The 18,555-nt window shown below is 30.8% G+C and overlaps 1 protein-coding gene across 16 annotated transcripts in view; it reads right to left on the bottom strand.

The window, feature by feature from the left end:
• Positions 1-18,555, bottom strand: part of LOC113401289 (uncharacterized) — a 149,081-nt gene that overhangs the window by 20,517 nt on the left and 110,009 nt on the right. For 10 of the 16 annotated variants that reach the window (XM_064215338.1, XM_064215341.1, XM_064215340.1 and 7 more), the window contains 12 exons: positions 9,233-9,417; positions 8,177-8,339; positions 5,324-5,416; positions 4,790-4,935; positions 4,518-4,584; positions 4,366-4,401; positions 3,369-3,588; positions 2,820-2,934; positions 2,524-2,556; positions 1,715-1,780; positions 433-527; positions 93-262 (listed from right to left, as the gene is read on the bottom strand). In XM_064215338.1, the coding sequence (XP_064071408.1) occupies positions 93-262; positions 433-527; positions 1,715-1,780; positions 2,524-2,556; positions 2,820-2,934; positions 3,369-3,588; positions 4,366-4,401; positions 4,518-4,584; positions 4,790-4,935; positions 5,324-5,416; positions 8,177-8,339; positions 9,233-9,417 (1,389 nt within the window). The remainder of the gene's footprint in view (positions 1-92; positions 263-432; positions 528-1,714; positions 1,781-2,523; positions 2,557-2,819; positions 2,935-3,368; positions 3,589-4,365; positions 4,402-4,517; positions 4,585-4,789; positions 4,936-5,323; positions 5,417-8,176; positions 8,340-9,232; positions 9,418-18,555) is intronic. The other 6 variants (XM_064215336.1, XM_026641137.2, XM_064215337.1 and 3 more) reach the window with 4 other exon arrangements.

Genomic DNA, 18,555 nt, shown 5'->3' with positions numbered 1-18,555 from the left:
TAAAAAAAAAACAAGTTAGTACGAGAATACATATAATAAAGATACCGAATTTTGAAAACCATATTTATTCAATAAAAGAAACTTAATTTTACCTTGCCTAGGCGGAGCTGGTGATCGAAATCCTCTAAGCGGGGGTTCCCCGCCAGCCTGTAAGTCTTTGTAGGCTGCGCGTCTTTCAGCCGGTGACAGTGGCGCCTCTGTGTCTTCTCTGCGTCGAAATATTAACGTCGAGTCAGATTCGTATCCGGATTCTTTCAAAGCCCTTAAAGGAAACATGAAAACTTGTATACAACTAATAATGACGAATAATAAACAATATTAATGAGGTTTATTTGATATGCCAATTAACTGATTGTAATAAAATATTGAAATTAATTTATTATACTAATTATCAACTGAAATTATAATGAATATTGATAAATAAATATTTACCTTGCCATATTAGATTTTGATAGAATAGCAGATGTAAGATCTTTTTTTTCCTTAGGTGATGCCTGAGATTGGGACAGTGCGCTTGATTCATTTTGCTGAAAAAAAAAATTACATTATTGTTCCGAACTAGACTTAAGTTATGGTTTCATCACACTCATTTCAATTTTTGTAATGAAGTTTAATATAAAAGACATAAAAAGCGACAATAATTATGTCAATAAATAAACAACGACAATTTTAAATACAATTTCGTAATTGTTTCTAAGTTGGATCAAATGAAAACATCTACACGGTTCATGCATTTAAGAAGAGCGTAATTTATATAATGCAACATTCCTTTAACTACCAAAAATAACACGACCGCGGAATTTATTCGCAATGTCATGGGACGTTACGCAAAATCACTGTACTTTTCCTAGTTATTTTATATTTTAAGAAAGTAACAGTAAGATACAGAAATTAGGTAACACCTAAAAATGATATTACGTAGCATTGTTAATTTCATAATACTGGCGAAGTGCCGTTTGTAGTTCGATGCAATATAATTCGTGGCAAAGTATTAAACTATTGGAAAATATATAACCCAGTTCCAACTCGATCATCCTACTTATTATGCAATAATTAAATGAAACAATCATTTCTTGTTTTAGTCACAAGTTTCCTCTATGTGCACAACATTTAGAACGATCAACACAAAATGTTATGTTTACTTGCAGATATTTACATATTGGTTAACGTGAAAATTTACAGTCTTTTCATGGTTCGTAATTTCTGTAATAATAATTTAATTATACAACATATATCACGCACAAAATGCATTAATAAGAAGTTTAGTTCATATATTTTTTTGGTAATTCGAACTTAAACATTATTTATAGAGGCAGATGTATCATTTTTATCTTGTATAAAAGTTAAATAATTATTGTTCAAGTTTGAATTATAGTGTATGATAAAATATATTTAAAGCATGCAGAAGCGATTTCATTTTTAACACAATGTGATTATTAAGCGAAGCTGTAGTTCAAGATATACATATTAAGAAAATATACTTTAATTTTTTTTGTAAACAATTTTATCATTTGACTCACACGTCAGAAACATTCACACACGTGCCAATATACAACTGTACAAAGTTCTAACACTACACGATTAGATGAACGATACGCGATCGCATTGAATAAAACGACAACAAGCACAAAATATTATTGGTATAATAATCACATTGAGCATTCGTTTCAACATGAAAGGCACCACAACATGCAGACATGTTAAGGAACCTTACACTCTTCTGGATAGCACGAGCGAGTAATGTGGAGTAAGGAGGCAGAGGGGAATTCTCGTCTAACCACTGTTAGTGCCGGCGGCGCCCAAGCAGCGATGTGGACATAGCATTAAATGCATCAGTGAAACCAATTATATTAGCTTCGACATAAACGACTCGATGTTATTAATAACTTCAATAATTACTTGACAATGTTTATTATTATTTATAATTAAATCAATAGCTGAAAATGTACAAGTACGCAAGTGCAAAAATATAGATTCATAAATGCTTCATTCAAATTACAGTTACCAGTATAACGAAAATTTTATGAATATTGCGTGAATTCAATCACTCAATTGCGAAAATATTAGAAGTCTTATATAACACGAAACGTTTATATCATCGCTAATCTTAAAGGTGTTAAGTGGCAACGAACAGCTTCTTTATTTTAATACAATAAACTTAAATGTTAAGTGTTACATTTTAAATACAAAGAATATGTCAAATATTTTTTTTTGTGTGTCATAAATAAAAAAATAAAATATCAAATAACCTTAATTGAATATAAATTAAGGATATTTTAATTAGAAATATGCAATTTCAATATCCGTTAGTGTTATCAACAGCTTAGGAAATATAATAATCATTATTTGTCCACAATGAACAAAAAAAAGAACACAATATATACATATATTGAAAACTGTAGTCGGATTTAATTTGTTTTATTGATCGACTGAAAGGTAAAGCCAGTATTAAAATACGAAACAATATAAAATGTTACAATAGTTATATCACAGGTACACAGATAAAAAATGAAAATATCGTACCCCGTCAAAAATGTCCATGACCTCGTCCCACCACTAGAAAAGAAAACAAATCCAATTTGTGTTGCTGATATCTAAGAGACTATGCAGGCTGTTAGTATTAAATTTGAATAGGTTTTTATTTTATAATTCGCGAAGTTAAGTCAATGTAATTGTGAGATTATTAAATGAAAATGGTTTGGAATGAAGAATTGATTTTTATTTTTATTTTCATCCATGTTCCAAATTATGAGTATGGCGATATCAACCTGAGTTCCCATGTGGTGGAAAAGAAGAATGATTGACTGCCTTTTATTTACCTGTTTGGCTTCTTTGTCGATCACAGAAGATTTTCCTGGCACGTAGTTCTCTATTCTCCCTGGTTGGCTTTTGTATACTTCCTGTCGGGCTCTTCCTGATGCTAATGTGCTGTATCTAAAAAATATCACGCTTATATATATGTATGTATGGATTTATATAAAAATAATATATTTCCGTCTTTAAAGATAATTCCGTATTGGAAACTGTTCATATAACGTGTAACTGTTTTGCAGAATATAAAAGTATACACAGTTATATATTTTGAAACAAATTTAAATTTATGATTATCTTCACGTGAGTTTGCTTATTATTTTAAAACAAATCACCTCTATTTAAATAGTATTATTGATAATAAAATATGTGTTTGTTATCTACTTTGTTCAATTTTATGGAATTTTATATTAAATAAACTTTACTCTAATTTCTGTTTACAATGTCATTACGTATCTGCAGAGAACGCGTACCGTTTGTTTAATCTAAATTTGTTTTACAATAAAGTTTAAATGTAAATAAATAAATAATATATCTTTTTTTTTTAAGTCGCTTACTTGTTATTCGCTTCATAGGATGATGTATCGTCATATCTTCTGTCTTCCTGTACTGAGGCAGTACGTCGTCTAGGACCGGTAGTGACATCACTGTCATATGCATCACTCCACGTGCTTGATGCTAGCCTGCTGAGACCGCCTTCAGGTTCACTGAGGTACCCAGAACGGGGATCGAAGTACGCATACTGCGACCTGTTGCTATTTGGTCTTTGTAATTCACCTAAAACATATTTTTTAATTATACACATCACGCATAATATTTATTCAGAGTACTGTGATATTAAAATGTTTTCAAACTGTTTAAACACTTTCGAGTATTTTATAATATCAACATTTTTATCATTTCATTTTGTATTATAGAATAAACTTGAAAATAAGTATTATTATTATAATACACGTTTTTTTGTTAATATAAAGATGTGATTTATTATTTATTTCCCGGGTATATAATAAGGATATGTACTAAAATATCTATAGTCAATAGTACGATCTATCATAATCTGTCCTCCTGTAAACGCCATTAAAGAGTGCATTTCTTGCAATTTCTGGACTTAATGATGGACAAAGATTCAAGCAACAAACAATGACGATGTGTTGAAGCGAATGGTGATTTCAGGTCAATTCATTTCAGGTCAATTGTGTCTAAAGAATTGCTAGCGTTAGTTTGAAAATATTGATTACACACAAATATAAAACGCAATACAATTCAGGATTATAAGACATCCTTACATCAATGATACGTATTATGTACTTTTTTTTGGTTACATTTTGTATGTTAATTTCATGTCAAATTAATTATTCCTATTACTATTTGTATTTATTTAGTAAGTTTAATCAAGAAAGCGGGCTTTTTTTAAATAATTATAACAAAACATTAAATATAAATATTATGTCGAATTTTGTCAATGTTTGAATTGTTATTATTCAAAAGCGTTATTATTATATGGTTATACAGCCACCGATGCATGGAAAAATTTTGAAAATATGCAATAATCACCTCGGCGGTTTTTGTATCGTATAGTCACATAATCCTCTGAAAAAGAAAATGTATGATATTTGTGTATAATTACTGAATAAAAATAAAAATAAATTATAAATTAAAAAAAAATAAAAATTAAATGTATAGGGAAATATATTATGGAAACTTACCGTCGTATTTGTTTTTGTGTATGGTGTCGTACATTTTTTTGTACCACCTCGATGGGTCTTTCACTTCCTACAAAACGAATTTATTATTATACGAGTGTAATGTTAGATAGTCATTGTTTTCCGTATTCACAGTTATAATCTGTCTATTAGAATCCGATATACTCTAGTGGTTTAATTATTATTTATCGGGGTGATCTTTTACTACTGATACTTTTTAACTCATTTAATAATTATAATATATACTTTCTTCAAACTATTTATAAAATACTAACAGATCTGAGTGCTACGGGCATTCCGTCTTTGGTAGTTGGTCCGATTCCTTCGATTTTCTTCTTAACGTCATTCATTTTCTGACTCCGCTCGTAATCACTGCGGTCGCCTTCGCCCTCGCTGGCGTATTCTTTCCGTAATGCATGCACTGGAAAATAATTTAAGTTCTGTCATTAGCATTTGTTTTTTTATTTTTTATTTTTAAACAAAGAATTACTTAATTTTTTTATTATTCTAGCTAGCTCGTACATTTTGGAATGGACGTACATTTTGGAATGGAATATTAAAACAACTGTAAAATGCATATTAATTCCGACCAACTCATAATTACCTAGTAATAATCAACAGATAAATAAGAAATTTATTGATGTTTTTCGTTGTTTATTTTTTTTTAAAGATCAAAATCAAGGTAGTAAATATTTTTTGTAAATTATATTGATAAATATTAATATGACGCATACTTTATAGGGTACGCACACTAAAATAGTTCTTAATATTTCTATAAATATTAATAATTCCTGTATTGATATATTTACCTGGGTCACCTTTGGGAGGCGATGGTCGGTCACGTGGAAGGCGGGGATCTCTCTCCTGTGGGTAATTGCTCAGTCCACGAGAGATTTGACCTTCTGGAAAAATAAAAGAAATGTGTATTTATTGATAGATACGTTCAGTTACGTGATAGTTTGCTACGTATGGTATTAAAACTGATAATTGTCATAAGTAACAACATTTTTTTATGTAAATAACATGATTATATACATATTTATATTAATGACGAAACTAACTGTGGATGGATTGGAAAATATATGTAAGCTTAGTATGAAACGATCCGGTTGGAGGTTATTTATGATACACCTCGGTATACCTAACAAGCGTCGCTCTAACAGAAAATCCAATTAGATAATAGTTATCTCAGACGACCCGTAGCACCGGCTCCTCAACGGCATTGTGACACCCTATTAAACTTTAATAAAACTGCCGGACCCTCGTCAGGCATAGCTTCCGTCATAGTAAAACGTTACGGTCTCGATTTTTTTTTCATTTTCGATACAATATTGAATACGTCATTCGTTAAATTGACGGCTATCTAAGTGACCTTTCGTCCGATATATTTATGCCTTTAAGTTTTTATCAAGGTAAATTAATATTAAATGAAAATCTCTTAAATTAAATAAATATTAAAACTTTGTGATAGTTAGCTTAAAGTACAGTTTCCATTATATTATACCTTTTTTAAACGTAAAAAATATTTCTTTTGAGATAGTTTTATATATGATGTCGCCGACTTTTCCATAGACCTTTTAAAGATCTATAAATCTCTAATCAAAGTATTACAGTAGGTACATATTAAGCACCCGAACCGATAATATATACAGCTGTATCTCTAAAACATGCATCATTTTTTAATACAACATAGCCTATAATTGACCTGAAATTACAAACTAAAAATACTATGAAAATTTTATATCAATCATTTTGTAGTTTTTGCGTGAAACCGGAAAAACGAACAAAATAAACTTATCTATAAATGTGTAAATTAATCTTAATTGTTCTAATACGTTTTATTAATCGTTGTATATAATAATAAATAAATAATAACATTTTAAATAGTAATTTTAACGAATTTATGTACCACGTAATTAAGTGAAAAATTATCAACAATTTTCAAACACAATTTACTTATTAATTTAAAATGAATAACCTGCTAACTAGGCCGGAGTAATTCGAGTTTCGCGTATTATTAATTAACGTTATTAAATTCAAAGGGATACAAATTAGAGGTTACTGTAGACAGGATTGGGGATGACGATTCGAAGCAATTAGCAGGTAAACAATTTATCATATTCGCAAAATATTTCCAACGCAACAGAACGAGTTATCAAGTGTCAGTAATTTGCTACGGGGGACACAGTTATCAGCATTCCGTAATTTATAATGAAAGCGAAACTCGTGGACTATTTATAAAACTTTGACGGCAATTAACCCTTGTTTTAACAGTATGGACGTGAATAAATTATAAAAGTTCTTGGTTCATAAATTTATCAAAACTCGTTACGGAATAGAATAGATCTATACATATTTGACAGAAAAATGAAATATTTTAACTTGATAGTTATTTTAAATCATTAACAAAATGTGTCCGACTGTAGTACATTTCAAACACTTACATAAGTATATTACGAAGTTTAATTTTGTATATTATATTATAATGTACTTTTTTGGTTTGATTGGGTATTTATGTTCAACTTTATTTAAACGTAATAATATTTCTAATGACGTTCACACATACTTATACCATACATAAATTTACTATACATTTAAAACGTATTGATTTGGTTAAATATTGCTTTTAAATTTACACACATATTCTACCGCCAATAAAGCAATCCTTAGTATTGTTGTGTTCCGGTTTTAAGGATGAGCCGGTGTGCCCTTCGGCCCTAGTTGTGACATCTTAGTTTCCAAGGTTGGTGGCACATTGGGGATATAAGGAATAGTTAATATTTCTTACAGTGTCCATGTCTATGAGTGTTGGTGTCCACTTACCATCAGGTGACCCATTTACCAATCTGCCTACATATTTTAAATAAATAAATAATAATTAAGAAACTTCGTCAGACTGAAATTTCTTAAGATACTTTAGAATTTATTATTGTGTATTCCTATGACAAATGTGCAGCATAACTTTAACTTTGTATGCATAACACAACCTAACCAGTGACTGGTCTTGAATTGCAATGCTGTGAATTACATTAAGATAATTATCCTCAGAGAATAATGAGGACTATTTAATACAGTTTTACCATACGAATCGTTGTTTGTAATTCATATTTTAAACTATTTTTATGTTTATATATGTGTATATATTTAGTCAATTTATCTTTTATTTGATTAAGGGTAAGTTTATATCATCTATTGAAAATAATACAGTTAACTCTTAAATTAAAAAGGCTTATTAATTGGATAGCCTTTAATGTAGTACCCTTTTCAGGATTAAAACACGAATTAACTAGATTTAGAGAGATTATATTTTTTTTTTTCAATTAAAAAAATATATTTGTATGTCTCAATTTACAAAATCTGAGTATTAATCTTTGTATTAAAAAAAAACAAGTATTTTATCACTACAACTCAATATTACGTGTTTGTTGTTTGTTACGTAAGTACGACCATAAAAATAATAATATACTTTATGATAGTATATTACGTTTATGGGCATGACCGTAACACGAGGAATTAGAATCGAACCCAAGATGACAACCCAACTATACAAGCAGACATGACTAGTCAGTCGATATACTGTTCCGTCAATAGGACATAATATTAAAACTATATTTACGTTTATGTAATAAAAAAGAAACATAGGATATTATGATATACTTTACCACGTGCTTTCTGCAACAGTGTGACGGTTGGGTTCTGGGCTCTCGGTAGACGACTAGTGCTGGAAGACCCCAAGGTATTCAGTCCAGTAACCGGTGCGCTTAACGAGGTCCGAAGACGGCCTTCGCTTTCTGAACCGCTCGTGCAACCGTTCTGATCAGAACTCTGAAATTATACATTTATTTCTTATTTTTTAATCTTTATCAGGAAAATAAATTTATGAGTAAATGGGTCTATTTAGGTAAGCGGCTACTTTGCTGATCGATTGTTTTACTAGTAATAAATGGAACCTGTCAATATTTGTAGCAGCCAGTCACTCAAAATCTATATCGGTATGCTTTAACGAGTCACAGCTATCATATAATATTAATTAATTATATTAGTTATTGAGGTTTAATCAATATAATGACTGAGCTGAGTGAGTGGTTCATATTTACATAACCATAATGTTCTAACCAATTTCTCCGAACGGGGAAATATCAAAAATAGTTCCAACTACGGCGAATCGAAGCTAACTGAGCTTAGTTTCCTTTGAAAAAAATAATACTTGTATTGGTCATAAACTTTACAAGTCATATAATATCATGTATGTACAGTCAGAGTAAGAAAACCTTCGTCAGTTTTCAAATTCATTCCTTTATCAAGCCGTAAACTCTTAGTACCTTTTGAAACTAAAGCATTATTATAGCTTTTAAACGCTATTATACTCTTTGCTAGATGCGACTTACAATGACATTGCGACGCAATATGTAATACTCAATTTTAGGTTATCGCTCATACTGAACACACGAAAATAGATCTTAAGGTGACGAAACTTTTCTTATCCTGACTGTACAAGTGCTATTGTTGTGGTTTTCCAGTTATGATTCAGAGGTCAAAGAAAAAAAATAAGAAATTTCTTTTAGATCTAGGTGAGGGTATTAAACAGATACTAACTTGATACCTAATAAAAAAAAGATATATTGTCATGATTGGGAGTCAGTATTTAAAATAAATGATGAATTTGATTATCGGTGCGCAGTATCAAAAATACAGGGTTGAACCAAACGTCAACTTACACCAAACTTTCGTCTAGGTGGTGGCGTGTCTTCAAAATGAACCGGACGGAAGGTTTTCCTCGGTGTCTGTGGTGATGTGGTGTTACTGCTCGGAGACCATATGGGCGGCGGCGGAGGCGGTGGTGCGCTAGGGCTTTCCGCGCTTGGCGTTACGCCCCCCGCTGGCGCCCCGGGCCGCCAAATGGCTAAAATAAATCACTTCGTTATACATACATACTTAGAAAGACTAAGTACGGTAAAATATTCGAAACTGTTTTTTTAAATATAGTTCATGCTCTCAACGTATTTGTTTTGTTTTAAGAAATTTCTATGCTTATTATACTTTATTATACTTTAATGTTTTTTTTTTATCTACTATAAAACCCATTAAGCCTAAGTTACATTAAAAGTAATATAATCTTAAAAGTACATTTTTGGTACATTTATTTTAGAAATAACGCTCACGTTGACTTTTATTATATACAATATTCGAGAAGAACCGAGATGGCCCAGTGGTTAGACCGCGTGCATCTTAACCGATGATTTCAGCTTCAAACCCAGGCAGGCACCACTGAATTTTCATGTTCTTAATTTGTGTTTATAATTCATCTCGTACTCAGCGGTAAAGGAAAACATCGTGAGGAAACCTGCATGTGTCTAATTTCAACGAAATTCTGCCACATGTGTATTCCACCAAACCGCATTGGAGCAGCGTGTTGGAATATGCTCCAAACCTTTCCCTCAAAGGGTGAGGAGGCCTTAGCCCAGTAGTGGGAAATTTACAGGCTGCTAATGTACAATTTTCGATGAAGCTGTTAAAATAAACTCCTTTGCTATTTCGTCTCTTAAACCATATAAACAAATGACCACAATGCATAGCGGCAAATTGATTACTATCCCAGTTGAATAAAATTACTTGCTACAGTTAGGAACCAATATTTGAGCAAATAAAACTACGAGTAAATTCGAAGGTTGAGTTATACCTACTCCATTCAATTTGGGCATTTTCACACAGAGTACTGCATTTTACGATCTCGCTATAAATCTTCCTAAAACGGACAATCGACGTGTGTTTATTCGGTCGTTTTGAACAAATTGGGTTAGCGGACACACCCTATCTACATAACATAGGCCGTTAGGTGATCGCATTTCAATTCTAATCGATAAATATTTACCTCGGCTAATATCAAATTAGTTTGAGTGTTTAATCAATCATAAAAAGCAGGTCAAGTGATTGGAGACTCGCTATCATCTCGATATTTGACTGCGTAATATTGTTCTTCATCTTTATTTAAGAAGATAATAATGACCTCGATCTCTAAAATCTATTGTTTTGTCAATTTTAAAGCAAGTTCCAATTAGTTATTTGTTACTTCGTAATTAAAATGTTCTTGTTTTAATCATATTATGGTGTTCAATTATTAAGCCAGCGTTCCTTTTAATAAGCCTGATATTATTACAAACATTCTTAAAACCTTCTAGGAAATCCAGCTAAACTTTATAACTCGAGTCGCCAGGATTATCAAAATTAAATATCACGTACATTTCTAATAAAAGAACACAAAACGTAATTATCTCATAAAATATGCCACGGTCGCTAGGGATTAAATCAGATCGAGATAATTGATTATTTATTAAATTGTATGGATTCGACGCCGGCATCAAAGGGAAACGTAAATAAATTAAAAGTGAGCCAAAGCGATTTCAATTAGGGCGAAATTGAGAAAGCCTTGCCCGGATCCATACGAGTGACTTTAAGTGCTCTGCAATGTACGTGGTTAATCAATATGGAGATTTGTAAACATTCAGAAATAAAAGCTCGCGAATGCTAAAAGTGTAGTCGCGTTAATTGATATTGTTTTAAGATTGTTGGTACATATTTCAAATATAGATTTCATGGCTTTGAAACATACTTTTTTGTTTTGGTTTATTATGACTTAAATTTGATTAAATTAAATTTAAAAACAAGTCGCTACCACAAATTGATAGGAACAAATACTGATTTATTAACACATCAATTTCATTATTCGTTTCTGTTAAATATTAAAAAAATATTTATCAGTAAATCAGTTGAGATGAGATTAATACCCGAATCTAATCTACTATTCGTTATTGCCTGGCAGAAGATGAAATCTCCGACAGTAAATAAATATTTACAATGTAAATCTTATTATACAACAACGACCTCGTTGTACGATATTATTTCTACTTAGTATAATTATATATATTTATCATACTTTTAGAATATTTGTCGGCGATCTAAGTATATTTGATTTTTATGCTCTTACTTAAGTGAGATGTCCTGACCGATTTCGGTCATAGCTGGATTCTCAAGAAAAGCTAATTACACAGGATATGTTATGGTATTCAAATGTGTGGATACACATAGAAGCACTTTCACATTACTCTTTTAATTCGATGAGACGGCAATCCAGCTTACGTGCTTTCCGAGGCATGGGAATGTTAACCCAGCACTGTACCTTTCCTTTTTTTGGATTGCAAATTTAGTTTAACAAAAGTCCCAAGTTTTATATATGTACATACAAATTACATTAAAAAAATATTACGCCGAAGTTCTTCGCTATGTAATAGGAATTCAACTTTTTTACTTATTTTATTAACCAACCGACGAACCGTAGTGTTATCTAACTTTCTTCTCGGGCTACAGTCATGTACATTTAGGATTCTCGTCACAAAAACGAACGCGCGGCTTGTTAACTCGCTATGCGAATGAAACTTTGCTTGTTGGCTTTTATGCCAAAGTTGTCGCAACTACAAGAAGGTCCTATTTAACTCTACATACAAATATCTATATACACGTGATTGTGGAGATCACGTGCAACGAAACTTTTCCTTGAATGGGCCTTTAGACTAGAGAGTACTCTTATTGAGCCACTAGCTACATAGGTATTTCTAATGTATGTGTGTATTTTGCGTAGAATAATATTAGTGAATCAGACTTTACTTTTAAAATTTGAGTTGCAAGCAAACAAATTTGTTTACAAGCCAAATTATTATTTTTAGGTTAATTAGCTTTAAGCGTTTAAAAGGTCTAGTGTAAACAAGCACAAGAGACAAGATACTTATAGTGCCAATGTAAGTACCTACAAGTTGTCATTTAGCAATCTTCCTGTCTATTTTAAATAAAAATAAAAAAGCGGCCAAGTGCGTGTCGGACTCGCCCATGAAGGGTTCCGTAGCAGCAAAAAGGTTTTATGTTTATGAAATTACATTTTTTATTTTTATATTTGAGTTGATTGAATGACATAAAGTGCGGTTTACGATTTATGACGTATTAAAAAACTACTTACTAGATTTCGTTCAAACTAATTTTCGGTGGAAGTTTGCATGGGAATGTACATCATATATCTTTTTTAGTTTTATCATTCTCTTATTTTAGAAGTTACAGGGGAGACGGGTTACTAAAGGGGGGAGGGGGACACACATTTTACCACTGTGTCTCTCGCGCAAACTATTCAGTTAAGAAAATAATGATATTAGAAACTTCTATACCATTTTTAAAGACCTATCCATAGATACCATAGATAGATGGTTTGATGAAAAAAAAAATTTTGAGTTTCAGTTCTACAGACAGTTAGACAGACAGACATGACGAATCTATAAGGGTTCCGTTTTTTGCTATTTGGCTACGGAACCCTAAACACAATTTTGTCGGTGTATCGGTGGTGAAGAATCGTGAGGAAACCTGCATGTGTCTAATTAAACCGAAATTCTTCACCAACCCGCATTGGAGCAGCGTGGTGAAATAGGCTCAAACCTTCTCCTCAAAAGGAAGAGGAGGCTTTAACCCAGCAGTGAGCAATTTAAAGGCTGTTGATTACTTATTTAACATATATCTATCTTATAAGGCATGATAATATATATTCAGAATATTTTTTTCATTGTAATATTTCGCCTACAACATTGAGATAGCAATTAAACGAAGAAATGTTGCGAATCTTTTTGCCACTTTACTCTGTCATGATTCTTATAAGAAATATTTATAAAATAACATTTATTTATATTTTTGTCGTCCTGGAGAGAGAGAGAGAGAGGAGAGAGAAAGAGAGAATTAATTACTACAGACAAAGATGATAGAATTACACGTTTGACAAAAACGTACTATTAAAAATTATCAAGAATAAGTCCTAAAACAAATGTGTGTTTGTACTGTAAAATATTTATAAATTACTTTTTTAGATTAACGGAATCAAATTTTGAATAAGTTTTATATTTATAGATTTTTCGGCATATTGTGTGTTTATTTAAGGCACAAAAAAGTGTATCTTGTATGTAATTATAGGACAACGAGACACAAAATGGAGGATTATAAACCAAAATTTACTAATTTCACTCGCGGGTAAGCTTGTAAGTAATAAATAAACAATAAAGTTATTTTCAAACCCATTTTTTGTATAAAAACAAGAGTACATTATACTTCGGAACATCTATATCATTTACGGTTGAACGCGCTAATCTCAGGAACTACGAGTCCGATTTGTAAAAATCTCTTTGCGATATATGGCCCGTTTATTGAAGAAGGTTATCGGCTACTATTACGTTATGCCACGACCCTACAGACGCAAGATATAACAATAAAGTTCAACTAATCTGGTAAACTACTGATGTTAAGTAAAATATTTCATCATGAGTATTAATAGGTTTTTACTAAGATAGATAGATTTTATTGATGTATGACGTGATAAAGCCACAGAATCTGTTTCGTTAAACGTGCAATCTTACTATACTTACTGATTACATTGTTCTTTATAAAGTCTGTTTTAGATTAATCTATATAATTAGACACTAGAAGCCTTTATCGGTCCTATTATTGACTAGCTGTTGACTAGACGTTTTAAAATGTATTTAAAATTAGTTATTTATAATAATAATAATTATTATTATTATAAATGGAAGCCATACTTTTTTATTTTGAATATATTTATTGAACATATATGATAATAAAATTATAATGAATAATATAGCGGGACATATCAATCAAGCAATTAATCAAAATATACTTTATTGGAGTAGGTTTTTACAAGCACTTTTGAATCGTTATTTAACAAACTATTTTAAGTAAGCTACCACCGGTTCGGAATGTAAATTCTAACGAGAAGAACCGGCAAGAAACTCAGTAGTTACTCTTTTTCAACATTTAAAAATACAGTCATGTTATTTAAATATGTAGGTATATATATTATGTAGGTTATGTCTCCTACCTGCAAGTCAACAAGCATTAACTCCACGCTTTTTTTATCATCAATATAATCTTGTATCGAATAATATGCCTTCTTTACCAATGTATTTTTTACAAATGACTTGAATATGAAACGGCAAAGTTAAAAGTGTCTGCGGAATTTTATTATATACATAAAGGCAGACATACTGACGGACAGACAAAAATATCAAAAATGATGTCAGTGAGTCATAAAACGGATATTTGTGACGAAATTCGACAAAAAAATTGAGTATAATCTACAGATTTATATAGTAGTATAAGTATACATAGTATGATTATAGTTATATAGTGGTAAAAGCAGGCATTTTATTTTAAGTATATAACATATTGTATGAAACAGGCTTAATACATATATAGCGCGGCATATAAATAGTTGCAAACGTGCAATGTCTCCAATCCCCACCGACTACGTTCTGAGCCGAGGTGCGATCTCATAGGAGACACCCTCAGGACGAACGTCACTCTCGAGCCCAAAAGGGTTCACCTTAAGGCAGAGTTTTAACACTTGCCCCAACGTTCGGTGACGCTGTAAAGGCCAGTAGGGCCAACAGCACTACTCAATCAAGATACAAAAAAAAATGTCTCCACTATCAACGCAACGAGTTATAATATGTATATGCGTGTTTTTATATTATTATTAATGAATAACATATAAACATATTAATCCAAGAAATCAGAACATGAATTAGTTAATTAGATATTTTTCTGGAATTTTCTTATAACAATGTCGTACAACTATATTTAATGATAAGTAATATGAATGTACTCGTATATACGTGTATTTTATTTTCTTTATTTCACAACATTCGTGTTTAAGGTAAATATTACGTGTTCAAAACTGTTACACCTAAACAAACAAATTATGAAATGAAGGTACAGCTAGTAAATGATAATGCTTAATCTTTATTACGACCTTGGATTTGGTTCTATATTTTTTTAATTACGTCCTCTTTGACAATCCAACCAAAGCGGTTACAGTCGTCAATCTCAATGACTAACATCTGCGCAGGAGATAATAATATTATAATGTACAAATATGTGCGTAAACACACTCTGTTTCCATACTCTCATAAGCCGAATCGAAGGGACACGTATCCAAGACGAACGAAGAGATCAAACGCAATATATATAGCTTTACATGCATTCGAAGCGAGGAGTGCCAATTTCTGGTATCGAGGTACTAATGAGATTTTCAACAAAACAAGAGAATATCTGAAACCTCTAGATCTGTAGCAATAATATCTACTACAAGACCAACGAGGCACTCATATTTTTTTGTTATAAATATGACTTAAATGATGTAATTATTTTATTAATCGAATAGCATGTATATCAATTTTTCACATTAATTTTTATCATCATTTTCACAAGTCACGCCATTTAAATATTCAGGTATTTATATGTAGGTCACATCAAATTGTTTGGTTAAAATTTTCTTTATTTTATTCAAAGATTCGTGTCCGATTTTATCACAATAATTAGCTAAAACCACAAACGTGGCCGCAGACCGCTAGCATATAGGTCGACAGGTATCAAAATATCTGAAAAAGGATGATATATTTTTTGTTAAAATACTAGTAGTAAAGTATGTTAAAATTATTAAAAAATATTTTTCTTTACTTTTGAATTAAATACAGTAAAAGGAATATTTTATTTTTTATTGCCTGCAAATTGGTTAGTCTCCGTTGAAATCGGTCAGGACATATCGTCATCATAAAATTCCCATATTCTATCTTATTTAAGCTTATGGCTAATTGTATGCTTTGCAATACTTATTTCTTGAAAACAGTTATTAATATTATTAATATTACAATATTGCTTATTAATTTTACGTCGATGCTACCAGAAATTGTGGTGTTCAATGTATTAAGTTATGTAATTAATATTAAGTTCATCAGTGACCCAGTTTGAATAAGATTCTGGATTCAAATACGGGTGAATAGATATTTATAATTGATGATTGATGTGAAGAACAATATAATGATCAAGTCTGCATAATTATGAGATCCGAAAACAGCGATTAACCAGAATGGTGGAATAAGTTCCAAGCTTTTTAGTAAGGAAGGCGTTTTACCAGACAGCAACAGATTATTACCAGGGAAATAACAAAAAAAGTTAACTCCGAAAAATAAGTAAATACGCATTAATGTACCACTTATAAAAACGTTATTTTTATCTCGTCGAGAGAAATTGGTACAATCACTTGGCCCTCTTTTCATTCATTAAAACTTGGTCTTTTGCTATTCAAAGTTGTTAAGTATAAGAATTTTTACAGACGTATTTTTCATTGAATTAACTGCGGACGTTTCAGAAGAGAATTAAAGTAAATTTGAAGCAGTTTAAAACTTATTTCATTAAACATTGACTCGTTTAAATCATAACTTTCATTCCTTTGAAAAATAAACTAAAAGGATTCGAAAGTTGTAATTTATATAATCTTTGAATAGTTTTAAAATAGGCATCAAGTGAATATATTTTTTTAAATTTATTTTTAATTTAAAGTTGTTGAGGGATTAATTCGATTGTTTATAATCTACAAGATGTACTTCTATCTGTTACCTGTTGGGAATTTACAATCTTATTTATTCTAAGTTATCAATTTGTTCGTATATACTTTTATGTTTTTTACTTCAGAACCACTCAGTCGGGTCTCACTTTGATTTATTTAGTAAATTTTTGGTTTTATATTATTATTTTGATGGATAAATCAAAGTTATGCTCGTAATATTAAACAAAACTTCCATTACATTTCATTGAATGTATTATAAAATATCATCGTACTGTATAAACGCGTATAAAACTTTATATAATTTTGACAGATTTATTACGTTTTTCATCACATAATAAAGATACTTACTTTCATATACAGTTACTAACGACCATAAATATGCCTCTGATGTGGCTTCTGTTAAGAAGGATACGGTAATCTATCATCCTGCTCCGCTGCGTAGTTACTGATTTACATGTTTCCATTTCTTTCGAGACAAGCATATTTCCCACCGATATTTTCCTTAACCGTCAGCAACATATGAATTTTTAACATAAATTTAACACTTTAATAACGTGATTTAAACTTACAACCTTATATTACGATTCATACATGTTTGCACGAAGCAAAAAGCAATCTCGGCTTTAAGTAAAACTGCAATAAATAAATCAAATTATGTTTTGAGTCAAGATCGTATGCATTTCAAATACTTTACCGTACTTTCGTATATGAAGTTTGGCTTACCTGTAACAAACGATAATAAAACATTACAATTACGTAATAAAGTTACAAATTGTTTATTTATAAGTTTTGTATTTTCGTAACGTTTACCCAAATAGAACCGTTTCCTGTTTTCGCTAACACCTTCTGCCAATAATATCCAACTTGTCAAAGTGCCAAAGCATTGGGGTGTTATGACCTCTGTATTACTCTTGTTACGCGTTTTCGTGATTTATTTTATATAATATTTTTCTCTCTTTATTTGCTGACCCACACAATTTATTTTTACATAGTATACAGATCACAATTGTGTGATCTACTTCGAAATCTTGGCGAATATATTATGTGATTTTGTATACGGCATGAATAAACTATTCTATATAATGCCATATATACAGGCTGTAATATTTAAATTTTTAGTTTTAAATAAACACCTATTGTAATACTTATATATCTAATTAAAATATCAAAGGAAAAGAGAGCCGTTTATTATTAATGTTTGAATTATTATTTAAGTACATACACTTATAGGCAACGTAAGGTATTATATTAAATCAAGTATATCGTATGTTAAGAGACAATGTGTCCTCTAGATATAAATTTAAATGTAGTTACTAATGATTATTTTATTATAGACGTGATTTCATAAAATGATCAGTTAAATTATCTTTCCCGTTGACACACATCTGTCTAAAATAGCTACATCTATTTATATCTCCGTTCTCTTAATGACTAGGAGTTCGTTCACACACACAGGCACATATCAAATTTGGTTCATTGCGCAACATCGTCTGCGCGTCAGTTACGCATGTGTGACTTTATTCTTATGATTTAATTTTAGATATATTGATATTATGTATAGAAAGAATTGTTTAATCGTCACAATGTTGTCCT

Source organism: Vanessa tameamea, chromosome 7, assembly GCF_037043105.1.
Source record: "Vanessa tameamea isolate UH-Manoa-2023 chromosome 7, ilVanTame1 primary haplotype, whole genome shotgun sequence".
In the NCBI taxonomy this organism is placed as follows: Eukaryota; Metazoa; Arthropoda; class Insecta; order Lepidoptera; family Nymphalidae; genus Vanessa; species Vanessa tameamea.
The sequence above is the reverse complement of the archived record's forward strand: the minus strand, read 5'-3'. Positions and strand labels throughout refer to the sequence as shown.